The 13816-nt window shown below is 46.3% G+C and overlaps 1 protein-coding gene and 1 non-coding gene across 4 annotated transcripts; both read left to right on the top strand.

Moving 5' to 3' along the window:
• Positions 1 to 2719: 2719 nt before the first annotated feature.
• Positions 2720 to 13769, top strand: LOC116956342 (NKAP-like protein). 3 transcript variants are annotated; one of them, XM_032977915.2, is made up of 11 exons: positions 2720 to 2807; positions 4824 to 5537; positions 5828 to 6039; positions 6388 to 6468; positions 7665 to 7717; positions 8685 to 8819; positions 10232 to 10268; positions 10981 to 11096; positions 11768 to 11843; positions 12248 to 12397; positions 13462 to 13769. In XM_032977915.2, the coding sequence occupies exons 2-11, from the start codon at positions 4851 to 4853 to the stop codon at positions 13631 to 13633; spliced, it is 1719 nt and encodes a 572-aa protein (XP_032833806.1). In that variant the 5' UTR covers positions 2720 to 2807; positions 4824 to 4850; the 3' UTR covers positions 13634 to 13769. The 3 variants fall into 3 exon arrangements, with proteins under 3 accessions (XP_032833806.1, XP_032833805.1, XP_032833807.1); XM_032977914.2 differs by having other exon boundaries at positions 2765 to 2903; XM_032977916.2 differs by lacking the exon at positions 2720 to 2807 and adding an exon at positions 3229 to 3355.
• Positions 13231 to 13337, top strand: LOC116956359 (U6 spliceosomal RNA). The gene has a single exon (XR_004404996.1). It is a non-coding gene; the product is annotated as a U6 spliceosomal RNA (small nuclear RNA).
• Positions 13770 to 13816: the final 47 nt, after the last annotated feature.

Below are 13816 nucleotides of genomic sequence, written 5' to 3'. Positions count from 1 at the left end.
CACTCGTGGCAGTAGTCCATGAGCCCAGACCACGTGTTTCACTTGTCGGTACCACACGAGGTAGCTTAACATTCGTGGTTCCATTTTTTTAAGGGGCCAGTAACAGTGACGTATGTGATAACCGTTTGAAGTTAGTTGGATATCAAATAATTAAGTCTAGTTCTAATCCATACTCTGGTTCTTTCGGTAAAGTCACGTAGGTAGAAATGACCTGATGATGACCGCTTGTGTTGCGATCGAAACGTCGTGATTTGTTTTACTTTATTTCTAACTACGTGACTTTTACCGAAAGAACCAAAAAATATGAACGTTTAGTTGTATAAAGCGTCGTCGTTCACGCATCTCACAATCGCTGAGGAACCGCAGATATGCTGGAAATCCAGTAGCCAGGCAGTGAGCTCGCACCAGCAATTGCCCAAGCTCTGCATTTCTCTATATCAGAGGTCGGTAACCTGTGGCTCTTTAAGGACTGCTTCATGACGTTATTTATTAAGCACCACAGTCTCGTATTCACCACATGCATTGCGGCTCTTGAAACAATGAGTTTTTGTTAACCGAAATCTAAAACAAATTCTCCAATTGTTATTTTGGTGGCCGACCCCTGCTCGATATAAAACTGTTTTTGTTCATCTATTGGATTGTACCCAATTGCTAAATGTGGATTGCTCTCCACCGCTGAAGCAAATACATTTGTACGTTTGTTCACTTGATAACTTCATCAAATGGTTTCATCGGGTGGAGGAGGATGTATGACACGTTTTACTTGCACGATCTGACTCAAATATAAATTACGAATCGTGATGTGCTATTTTTGGTTTTGTGGTATGTTATCTTGAGATTCCCATGCTGCCTTCAGCAGATTAGAACATTTCCTGTTCCTCCGAGCAGATTTCCATTGTTGCTCCGAGCAGATTCCCGCTGTTGTTTCGAGCAGATTGGAGATTTGCGGGTTCCCAGGGAGAGGCTTCTGTTGGGTACATGAATTAACGGTTCATCGCCCACTCTCGATCGCTTCTTCTATGCGACGCGAGGTCTCGGGAGAGCAAAGCACAACGTAGTCGTGGTAATACATCGCATTTATAAAACGTCTCTCTACAAGGTGCTCAGACCCCTGTACATGACAAATACATCAATCGTTAGACAAGGCTGATAATAATGGCACGAGCTCCGATGTTAAACCCACCGGACCCCGCGGCCAGAGTGCGCGAGGCGTCGGGCCACTGATCCCAGTTCCATCGGGGGTCGACCGCAGCCACCGTGGACGTGGAGACACCAAGCCTGGCACGACTGGAGCCGCAGTTTGTCATCCAATCGTAGAACACAATTTCCGACAATCACATACCCTCCTTGGGGTTCAGTTCATGACATGAAGGGAGGCCACTTCATTTGGTGTTGTGTAAGGTTTAGGGGTTAGTGATTCGGGTTTGGTGTATGGCACGGGATCACGGTCAGGGTCACGATTCAGGAGTTATGGTTTAGGATTTGGACTTACGGTTCGGGATTTCTTGCCCCACACCTCCCAGGACCGTAAAGGTGTTAGCCTCAGGGTTACCTACCTCGTTGAACATTTTGAGAAACTACAGAGGATCAAAAACTGCTCACCCTTCACATGTCAGAGATCCACGTGTGTCGTGTCATTTTCCCAAAAATACCCCTAGTCCTGGTCAATAGGCTTAGGGGCGAGCGAGTGATCTGCTTGCTTCCCAGGAGCCTCTATTCTCGGATATATTTTGGTGGATCGGCGGCGCAGTGATCAATCCATTGCGCTACAAACCTCAACAGATCCCGGGCCTCCCCGTGTCTTAACCAACCCACACCGACAGGCGTGGTATGGTCAAACAACTCAAAAATTAACACGCCATGGGAAGGCCTTCATCCAGCAGTGGATTGATAAAGATCAGCACTTGGCCTGGCTATATAGCACATTAAGGGACCATATATAATTATGATAATTAGAATGCTGTTCTGCGTTCATAAACATATTATCGATTTAGTCTTGGGGGGCGTCCATAAATGACGTCACGCGATTTTGGACTAATTTTGCCCCCCCCCCCCCCATCGTCACACATCGTCACAAAAGGTCACACCCCCCCTCAAATATGACGTCACAAAGCTCTGCCCCCCCTAAATTAAGTAGAGCGTGTTGTCTATATGTATTTAAAGTTGCGCATTTTGATGTGACGTCACATTTCTCACCCCCCCCCGTCACTATCGTCACAATGTCTGACCCCCCCCCCCAGGTGCGTGACGTCATTTATGGACGGCCCCTTGGCCTTTTTTCATACTTTTATCCAGTAGCAATAATAGTTTCAGCAAGACAACTCAACGCGGGTTTCAACCTTGTGGGTTTTATCGTAAGTCAGCCTTGTCGAAAATGCGTCTGGATGAGCACGTGTCACCACGTGGCAAGAGCCCCCCCAGGCACAACCACGGGGGGGGGTCCTCTTTAAAGGGGCACCTTGGGGGACCCGCGGTTTCACGGGGGGTCTATTTGACGAGCAGATGCAACGCCCGCAGGGGTCTGGAACCTAAGGCGCGGCAGCCGCACGCGGCTCTTTAAGGAGTGCTCCGTGACGTTATTTACCAAGGACCACCGTGTCGTGTTCACCACGAAGTGCACTGCGACCCTTGATATATCGAGGGTTTGAACGAATTCGAAAAAAAATGTCTCTCATTGTTATTTTGGTTGCCGACCCCTGGCCAATCAGAGACGGGGTGACGGTGGCCAATCAGAGACAGGGGTGACGGTGAAATCGCCGCGGTCCCTTAGCTCAGTCCGAGTCGCGGGGGCGAGAGGAGGCTTCGCAGTGAGTCGGCCGCGCTCGCGGCCCGCGCCTCCGCTCGTTCTCTTCCACGCACAGCGAACGTTGAACCTCTCCACTCGGCACACAATAAGCTCCTCGGTTAGTTTGCGGTGTAGTAATGCGCACACACACACGACAAGCGCGTTTCCTTTGCGTTGTCACGAGCGGTGTCGCACACCCTGAGCACATCCTGGGCCTAGTCTCTAGGCTTCTTGTGGAAGTTGAAGCAAAATGCGTTTAGTAATCGATTATTAATTGGCGTAAACGTTATAGTGATTACGTGTATATGATGGCACGTGTTTTAGATGCACAATAATATATGTAGTGCAGGAGTGTGCGTGTGTGCACAATAAAATGTGCAAGTGGGAGCGGTGGCGCAGTGGTTGGGGTGCTGCACTATGAACCCAGCGATCCGAGTTGGAGTCCCAGCCACGGCTAACATCAGTGGCGATTGATATCTGAACCGGTCTTGCCCCCACCATACTGACCAACACGCAATGACCAGCGTGGTGAAGTATGGTCAAACAACCCCCATGACTAACAATGGCGTGGTGAGGCCCTCATCCAGCAGTGGATTGACAAGACGCTTTCATTAGCACTGCATTACAATATGACGAAACGCAGGGTAATCCATTCGTAGTTACGTATGTATGCTGAACTTCTTTCGCACCGTACATGGCCAACCGTGCCAATAGTATGTGCGGGATACCTCACTAAAATAGTTGCGACAATATATTACAGGGAAAACGACACATCAAAGCCAATACATACCTACCACTAATTCCAATACACATTAACCTCCAAACACCCGCCTGTTAGAACGAGCCATCGCTATCACGTTCAATCTGCTTTTCAGAATAAAAACCACGGGGACATTAGATTGATGTACAGTATATACTCACATAATCCTGTAAAGTACTTTAAATAACGCAGTCTAATCACTGTCGCAATATCGTAGGATAATTATTTCGCACGGAATATAAACCGCAAAAGTAGCAACTCAACAGTAATGAGAAAACTGATGTAAACACTGCTAATAAAACAAAAAAAGTTGATAATGCGTTGGCAGTGGTGCATACGGTAATACCTCGATATATGAAGTAGATGCAGTCCTGGAGCGTCGTTCGTATATTGATAACCTATATCATTAGTACTTTGAGAATGCGTTCTGAGCCTTCGTAACTTGCTATGTCATACTATTAACACGTAATAACTTACCGTTCGCATTGTAAACAAAACAATTTATATTGAAAATAATATAGTCTATACTTTACAGTATTAACATTTAAAACTTACGAATAAAATAAAAATGTAAGATACTTAATTGCATTCTTATTTGTTGTACTGCAGATCGATAAATGTATTATCTAGTTCGTGATTTCAGTGCTTTTTTATTACCATTAAAATAATGTTAATAAGTCCAAAGTCCCTTCTACTGAAACTTCATATGTACGTTGAACTTTTTTTGCACTGTATGCAGCCATCTGCGCTAATCAGAGATACTGTACATATCATATATTCGCATATCGAGGTATTACTGTAATTACGAAAAAAACAACGCATTCTTCAACGCTCCCTTAATATAAAATATACGGTATGATCTCATTGAGATCAGAAATTATTCTGATAACAAGGACCATTGCCCGAAATGTATATTATTTATATTACTCTTTGGTTCTTTCGGTAAAGTCACGTAGGTATAAAATAAATCAAGATGTTTCGGGCGCAACACAAGCGTCCATCATCAGGTGGGAAAGCATGGTCTGCTGCTGAGGCAGACTGTTTTCCCACTTGATGATGGACGCTTATGTTGCGCCCGAAACGTCGTGATTTATTTTATTTTCTATCTACGTGACTTTACCGAAAGAACCAAAGAGTATGGATTCTTGCAGTCAGGAAAGCTTCAAATCCAGATTATTTATATTGTTTTACAGCAGTGTTATTGGTAAATGTGCTGAGTTTTTGTTGTGCGAGTCTACTATGTACATGTGTCAACGTGGGTGCGTTGATGTGTGTCAGAGCACTGGGAGGTGAATTCCCCTTCCGATGGACGCGAAGGAGGAGGAGCAATCAGTTGGTGGCTCTGCGGAAAATCCATCACCAACCCACGCATCGGAGCAACGGGTGGACGAAGAGGTGCCTCGAGATCGGAAGTCAGAGCACCGATCTGATGAAGAGGTGCCTCGAGATCGGAAGTCAGAGCACCGATCTGATGAAGAGGTGTCTCAAGATCAGAAGTCAGACCATAGATCTGATGAGGTGTCCCAAGATCGTAATTCAGAACACCGAGCTGATGAAGCTGTGTCTCAAGATCAGACGGCAGAACAACAGGGTGATGATGAAGAGGCGTCTTCAGATCAGAAGTCAGAGCAGCGGGCTAATGACGAGGTGTCTCAAAGTCTGAAGTCCGTAGTGAAGCTTTCAGGGCAGAGTAATAAACGTGAGTCAGATCGGCGAGAGCATGAGGATCAGGATGAGGAGACCCACCGTCGGCGAGGTGAGCAGTCCGCATTCGAGGAGCAACCTTCCTCTGCAGATCAACGGGAGCCTCGCTCGAAAGAGCAGATTGCTGAGGATGAAAGATTAGAACGTGAGGTTCAGGAACTTTTAAACGAACTCAAACCAGGTGCGGGAGCATTCAAAGATGGCGACTTGAATGGCGGGGACATTCGTAATGGAGATAAATATTCCAAGGGAGACTACGGCGGTGATGACCACAAGTCCAGATCACAGGTAAGATTTGTGAAGTATAATTGTAACTATTCGCATGCAACCAAATCACCCGGAATGTGCCAGATTTCATCATACCTTGATAGCGAAGCAGAATTGAGCATGTATAGTGCTTGGGTACATAAACAAAGGGCTGTACATTTGTAATGCTTTTCAACTAACGGTTAAACGCATAAATGCTTTCACTCTATGCATTTGCTTGCTCTTGGCACTGCTGACAGAAGGCCCTCTGCTAGCGGGAGCTTTGGAGATCGGGGCTGTACCTCTGACTTGTCACCCGACTCGCTTCACAGGCGTCGCGGATTCACGACGACGACGATGACTTCCAGTCGGAGAGCCACCGCAACCGTGAGCGCTGGCTCTTCCGCTCACGCTCTCACTCGCGCTCCCGCTCTCGTTCCCGCTCTCGGGAGCGCGACGGCACTGCCGTCCATCGTCATCAAGACAACCGCGCGTGGGAGCGCGAGGAGCGGCTGCGCAAAGAAGCCGAGGACTTCTGGGATAAGTTCGTGACTCTCGTAGAGATGATCCACATCAATTTTTTTTTATATATATAAAGTTGTCTTGCTATTGGGGCACTCGCCTTGTACAAAGCAGACCATTTTGAGCAGAAGGTTGCCGAGAACTTGATGAAAGGCAGCACTAAATATATTTGCCTTTTCTGTCTAGGGCATGATGACATCACACGCCATACACCTCTCGCACTGCTGCCACAATATTTTTTTTCCTGAGACAATATGATGTACATTTTGCCAAATGTACGGTTATTGTATAGGCTTGATCCTCTTATTTTTTGTTGTTTGAAAATCAGTAAGCGCATTTTGCTCAATTTGCGTCATGTTTATTTTCACAGGAGGCTTCGTCAGCGCAAGAGAATTGCTGAGAGGGGGTGCGATGAGCTCTGGGCCTTATCTCCAAAGCACCCCGCTCCCGAGTACGTGCCAATACGGGAGCGTGTGGTCTCTGATAGTGAGCCATGTCACAGTTGCTGCCAAAACAAATTGGCATACGGTTGTGCACCCAATGTTACCATTACCAGTTTTCATATTCACTAAGTGCCGTTTATTCTTCTTCCTCCTGACATTTTCTGCACTTGTAATGTCTACTTTTCTGCACATCTTCCTCCACACCGATCTTTGGTCATCTCCACATCCACATCACAATCAATCATATTCCTCATATAGGGTCTGCCTGCCCAGTCCTCTTTCTCCATTCTCTTCTCATTCCTGCCCTGAGCCATCTCTATGGCCACTTACCTGACTCGCTACCAGGATTCAAATATTTCTTTCCTTTATATATTTATGCATACGTGTATTGAGGACACCGTGAATTGGAACGAAGGAGAATTAAAGATGTGATAAATTTCATTCAGTTAGAGATGGAATATAATGAGGCTACTCTGAAAACATTGTTTACACATTTAATGATGTGAAATATATAGCTCGCACAGTATTCATTCACGACCAGAGGATGATTCAGAGACACGGGAATCACAGACAAGCAGGAAGGCAGCGCCAACATTTGTCCAAGCTCTGGGGTCCGATATTGACATCTTTGGCCAACTCCATTAATTAGTGTTTTATTCACGTGGTAGGAAATCTGAGTGTCCAGAGAAAGGTCACGCTTGCAAGGGGGATAACTGTCAATCTCCACACAAATGGAATACGGATGGAAATGATTCCACTTGCTGTGCTGTGGAATAAAAATATGGAAATTTTTATTTTGTTTTATTCCTGATGGAAACCCAATGCATAGGTGATTATTAAATAAAACACATGTTGGCTAATCAACAAGGTGTGCTTAAGATTTCTAACTTTTTAGAATATTGGGAACAATCATGTCCAGACTAGTAAAGCATATCACAAACATCTGCGTGTCCCCAGGAGATGATCGGGTGGTTCTGATGTCCAGAGTGTCGTTTCAAGCTGCCATAGGCGCTCATGGTTGCTCACAGCAAATCCGTGGCTGGTTAGGATTGCCCGTTTGAGCAGAGAGACACTTGGGAAATAGGCATTACAGTGTGACCTCAGCTATTGAAACGTTAGTGCTGTGTTTTTTTTCACTCGAGTATGGACTTGGTATGCAGCTGATGACAATCAATATGGATTTTGTGGGGGTTTTTTTTTTCAGTTCTGATGAAAATTCCCCTGTGGAAGTGGAACCATTGAAAAGCAGCTCAGAAGGTAAGAACAACCGTTACTGTCTGCACCATTACTATCTCATAGTGTGCATCTTATTCAATTATTGCCTATGGCCTATGGCAATAATGGGCAACAATAATAGTATTAATAATATTGCCTATGAGGTCTACTAGCCATGAGATGACTTCAGGAGAGAGTTTGTGTATTCTTAGTTCTTTCGGTAAAGTCACGTTGAAGGGAAACAACAAAATAATAAAATATATAAAAAACAATAAAAATTCTCACGACGTTTCGACCGTTTGGGTTATGGTCGAAACGTCGTGAGAATTTTTATTGTTTTATATATATTTTATTATTTTGTTGTTTCCCTTCAACGTGACTTTACCGAAAGAACTAAGAATATGAATTACTGCAGTCACGAAAGCTTTAAATCAAAAAGAGTTTGTGTAGTTTTGCCATTCCTCCATTGAGGGAGCGCAGACGACAGCTTTGACTGGCCACAATCACACTCCTGTGGCTTGTCTTTAATGAAACATTTGTGAAGGAGATGCACAAATCGGCCCATTGATGTTGTGATGCGGTTGATGGTCACACCGGTGTGCATCTTAAAGGGGGAAACTAATTACTCGATGAGTTGTCATGATTCAGGCCTTGCAATTTCATTCCAGAGTTAAAAAAAATAATTAATGTCACATCCCTTTCGTATTGTCATTTGTACCATATTTTGTTGTCTTTTTCCATCAACCGGATTGTACGTTAGCATGTAAAGTGCGTGTAGTTTTCGCAATATATGTGCAAGGCTGTGGCCTTGCCTCCAAATGCTTCTTGGCTTTGTGGGAAGTTCCCTTGAACGGGAAGTGACCTCGCCACACACTTCACAGACCAGGGAGAGAGACGTTTTTTTGTTGCTACGACTGTGCCCGTCGTTTCGCTTCGTTCCGATCTGTGTTTCCACCAAGACGCGCTTACCGATTGCGATGAGCAACAACGCGATGCGTCCCCCACGTAGATGAGAAGAAAAAGAAGAAGAAGAAGAAGCGGAAGAGGAAAAAGAAGAAGGGTAAGTCCAAGAAGAGCAAGAAGCACAGGAAGGAGGAGGCGGGCAGTGAGGAGGAGAGTGAGAGTGAAGGATCTGCACACGAAGGTTTGTCCACGCTAATTACACGGTGCCTGGCTCTGTTTAAAACCAGACAACTCCCAATGCATACGCACACAGCTCTCGTACTGTGCGTGTCTACCTAGGTTGCACCCGGCCCGTTGGCTCAGCGGTCAATTGAAAACTCATTTCTCTATAATTGCTTTTTGTGTTTAGTTTGTTGTCCTTCCCCCGCACCTCCAATTAGCACGGTTGGCTACGTACGGTGCGAAAGAAGTTCCGCATACACACGCGTGCACACAGAGCGCGCGACTCGCAATTGAAATGTTACGAGTTCAAATCCTGATTGGTGGTTTACTCAGCCGAGCACCTCTCCAGCGTTCATTGGAGATCCTTCTTGCCCCCACCATAGGAATGTGGAATTTCAACACTTGCAAAGGGCTGCAAATAGGAGTTTAGCACCCCCTCAATTATCATTTGAGCAGGATATCCCTTTTGACCCTGGCTGTGGGTCCCACACACACACTAAAAACAGACAGAATCATGACCCCGAATCATGATAGTTGAATGATTCATTACATGCCAACTGCGCCAGGGCCATCAGGTGCAGTTGTATTTTGAATTTGGATGCGTTATAAATCTAAAATGTATTGGATTGTATATAATCAGTATGGGCTGGAGGGGGTGATGCGTCTAACAACGGCAGAGTGCCACGCAGCTGAAACACAAAAGATAGCGACAGCGGGTGCACTGTCAGCTTGGATCCTGGCCATTCCCATCTGTCTTCCACCACTGTTGTATGTACGTTCTGTATGCGTGGCTATATATATGTATGTATGTGTGTCATGAGGAGCGGTGGCATAGTGCTTAGCGGAACTGGATTAAGAACCCGGTAACCCGGGTTCAATTCCAGACCACGGCTATCATCTGTGGTGAATTATATATTTGAACTGGTCCCGGGCCTCCCTTAGGCTGACTCAGCCCCAAAGGAGTACTTGGAGTGATGTGTAAACAATATCTCTTAGGAGACAAAGGCGGCTGGGTATGGTAATTGCCACACTGTCAACTTGTGCACCGTTCTGGCCTTAATAGGTGCTTGGTTACAGTGCTTGCCCCAACAGTCTGTTAAGCTTATACGGGGGATCGTTGTTTTTGTTACATCGGTTAGTATGAATTAACTCCACCTCCACACTCATCATTGTGGGTTGAATGTTAGGTAAACGGTTTCCTCTGTCATTGAACACTATTTGGTTAAAAACAATCCAACCCTTGCCACTAGTACAGTGCTGATGATTTTGTTAATTATAAATAACAAAATCATCCGCTTAGAGTGAACTTAATGAGCAAGTCAAGTAACTGGTTTATTATGATTTATATCATTAGCAAAGCAGTGATCAAGTGCATTATAGTTCCTTGTTATTGCGCATAAACAAACATTATTTATTGTCCTTTATTTCCAGAGACCGAAGAGAAAGATAAAAAGAAAAAAAGTCACAAGTAAGAAAATACGCTTCTTCAAATATCGCAGGAATCATCTATAGTTCTAGGAGATTGCGTTCCCTACTGCCTTGACTGCTGACATCCACAGGCTTGATACAGAGGGACACCACCTCCAGCAATCTGGGTATCGTGTATCTCATCGTTGGGATGTACTCAGACGTGTGCACTCGGGTGTTCATTTCTCACCGAATATTTTACCCGAGTCGCTGGTGGACGGCGGCGAGGCGCGTGATGTAAAGCCTGGGATGAAACCCGTGGCAACTTGGTTAAAAGAAGTTCAGGTTGCAACACATGGTGATTGCTACGAGGACTTTCCCTCTTCCTGAGAGGTCGTTGAGTACTCTGCTGCTTGAGTATTTGGGACATTAATGGGTAGGGAGTTGTGTAAAGAAATACGTTTAGCGATGGTTATTTAGTTTTGTTCAATTCGCTTAAATTTCAAATGTGAAAATTAAAAATCTCCGTTTGACTGTCATTTGCAGAGCATTACTGGGGAGTATTCTCACTATTGTGTGGGTAAAAGACACTTAAAGTGATCTCAAAGCAAGTTTTGTGATTTCTTCTTCCACGGTCCATTGCTCTGAAAGCATTCCGAATGGACGCCTGGTCTCACGACGATGCTGCTAGCACAGTTTGAATACAATTGTAGAGGAAGATGCGTGAAATCTTGAAGCAAATCCTTGTCAAGCGTCCCATGCTAATTTTTCAGGAAAAAGTCAAAGAAGAAGAGGTCAAAGGTTGTGTCTTCCAGCGACTCCTCGGATGAGTCGGAGTCGGAATCTGCCTCGGAGGATGAGCACAATGAAGTGTGGGTGGAGAAGCAGCGTAAGTGTTCAAGTGTCTTTGGTAATTGACAAAAAAAAGGGACCGCATTGGCAGTTGTTGTCGTTCACTAGCACAACAAATCAAAACACTCACCATGCATTGTTAACAATCATTTGACTGGTCTGAATTTAGTTCATGTGGGTAATCCGTTTAGATCTGTTGCCTGCTGTAGGTGTGTTACACTGCAATTCAATTAATTGATTCAATTCTTTTTGTTTTACGTTGTGAAAGTTGTGTATATAAATACTAAACAATGCTTATACATGAAGGGTAGAGCGGTGTGGGGTTAAGCCATGGCGCAGGAGTTGGCGCGCTGCACTATGAACCCAATCACCTGAGTTAAATCCTCTGCCACGCCTAACATTGGTGGCGGTGACATGTTGTTGCAGAGGTTCGTGGTTCAAGTCTTGTCGGCCGCTCTGGTTAATACTGCGGGTGTAGCAACCTGCATACGAATCTTCTGCTTCACAGTGGATGTTACAAATTCCGTGATGTTACTTGAAAAGAGAGTAGGCCATGTGTAAAAAATGTTGGCAAACTTGAACACAACTCACATTTATTGGGTAAAATCGCAGTGACATAACCTGTGAAAGTACAGCAGACTGAGTTAGGCTTGCCCTGTGGGAGCGGCACGGAGACCAGATACGCTAATGATTTGATTTGCGTTACAGGCTCTGAGAATGCAGAATTCTTCATTGGTCCACTGCCTCCTTTGTCTGCAATGGATGGAGGGGACAGACCCATGAAGTAAGTTTTTTGTCACTGTAATTGCATTACCCACTTGACTTAATGGTGCTATCAGAACTTTACAATAGAAGGCGTTTCTGATTGTGTGTTGGCATCGGACGACAAACGTATTGTGTCCCAAGCGTGCAAACAAAGTTCTCTGCGAGTTTACTTTTGTTCCAGGTGTCTCTGTTTTGGTCTTGTGTCCACGTGATTTAAAGCGGATGACGAGAACCATATTTGCCAATAGATGGCACTGTTTGATGCTGTAAACTTTTTTTGTAATCAAACATGCAATATTCTATACAGATTCAGCATAATGCGCGTAAATGTAAAACATTTGTCACGCAAAAGTTGACAGAAAACTCATGTACCTTCGTCTGACGCCGTCCTGCTCCCTGCTGCCTTCCCCTCCACCGTCACAGCTATGGCCACGCGCTTCTCCCAGGAGAGGGTGCCGCCATGGCGGAGTTTGTGAAGGCCGGCAAGAGGATTCCGCGCAGAGGAGAGATCGGGCTGACGAGCGACGAGATCGCCTCCTTCGAGTCGCAGGGATACGTCATGAGCGGCAGCAGGTTTGTGCTCCGTCGCGCCCGGCCAAAAAACGGCGTGTCACCCGCCCACTGGGGCGAGCGGTACCAGGTCGTGTACACGCCAGGCGAGTGGTACCAGGTCGTGTACACGCCTGGTGAGTGGTACCAGGTCGTGTACACACCTGGTGAGTGGTACCAGGTCGTGTACACACCTGGTGAGTGGTACCAGGTTGTGTACGCACCTGGTGAGTGGTACCAGGTCGTGTACACACCAGGTGAGTGGTACCAGGTCGTGTACACGCCAGGCGAGTGGTACCAGGTCGTGTACACACCTGGTGAGTGGTACCAGGTCGTGTACACGCCAGGCGAGTGGTACCAGGTCGTGTACACACCAGGCGAGCGGTACCAGGTCGTGTACACGCCAGGCAAGCGGTACCAGGTCGTGTACACGCCAGGCAAGCGGTACCAGGTCGTGTACACGCCAGGCAAGCGGTACCAGGTCGTGTACACGCCAGGCAAGCGGTACCAGGTCGTGTACACACCAGGCAAGCGGTACCAGGTCGTGTACACGCCAGGCAAGCGGTACCAGGTCGTGTACACGCTGGAGTGGCGAAGCGGTCGGTCGGCACTCTGCACCGTCAACTCGGCAAACGTAACCTGAGCTTCGTTACCATCCACGGCTAACAACGGTGGCGAGTGATTTGTCTGAACTGGTTGTGGGCCAACTGCCCTGCCCCTCCTTGCACTTCCCACCCATCGAGTTGCACTGCTTGCAGTATGCGGTAGTGCGTGGCAAAAGCTTGAGAGAAGAAATGCTGAAAACCCAGCCCAATCCAGAAGCTTGCTGTGCCCTCCCTCCACTAACAGTACAGGCAGCGCTTACTGCGGCAGTACATTTACTCAAATTGGAACAATGCAGAGAGGATTGGCATGGCCACTGCGTAAAGGTGACATTAAAATTTACAAAGTATTTGATGATTATAGTGCCTTCATGATAGCCTTTGTAATATAAGAAGGGCGCAAATACCAATTGTAATCATTAATTACTTTCGCAACAGCGTTTAGAGACGTGCGGGAACCGTTTTTGTGTTGTTTTTGCACCAAAGGCATCGCCGCATGGAGGCCGTGCGTCTGCGTAAGGAGAACCAGATCTACAGCGCGGACGAGAAACGTGCGCTCGCCTCCTTCAACAAGGAAGAGCGCTCCAAGAGAGAGAACCGCATTCTCGCCGGCTTCCGCGAGATGATTTATCGCAAGACCAACAAGGATCACAAGTAGTGGGGTCCGTTGCTCCCAAGTCTGTCGCATTGTCATCGGGGTTGTCAGTCGGTCCGGTGGTCACGGAATCAATAATGAAACGCAGTTCGATTTTATAACAATTGGCAACGCGCAAGCTTCACAAACGCGTGACGGTATTCCGCGAGACCCACAAGGATCACAAGTGGCGGTGGCCGTGATGGT

Source organism: Petromyzon marinus, chromosome 64 (assembly GCF_048934315.1).
Source record: "Petromyzon marinus isolate PM22_M1 ecotype Great Lakes invasive population chromosome 64, UKy_Petmar_22M1.pri1.0, whole genome shotgun sequence".
Taxonomy (NCBI): Eukaryota; Metazoa; Chordata; class Hyperoartia; order Petromyzontiformes; family Petromyzontidae; genus Petromyzon; species Petromyzon marinus.
This window is presented reverse-complemented; position numbering and strand designations above follow the sequence as displayed.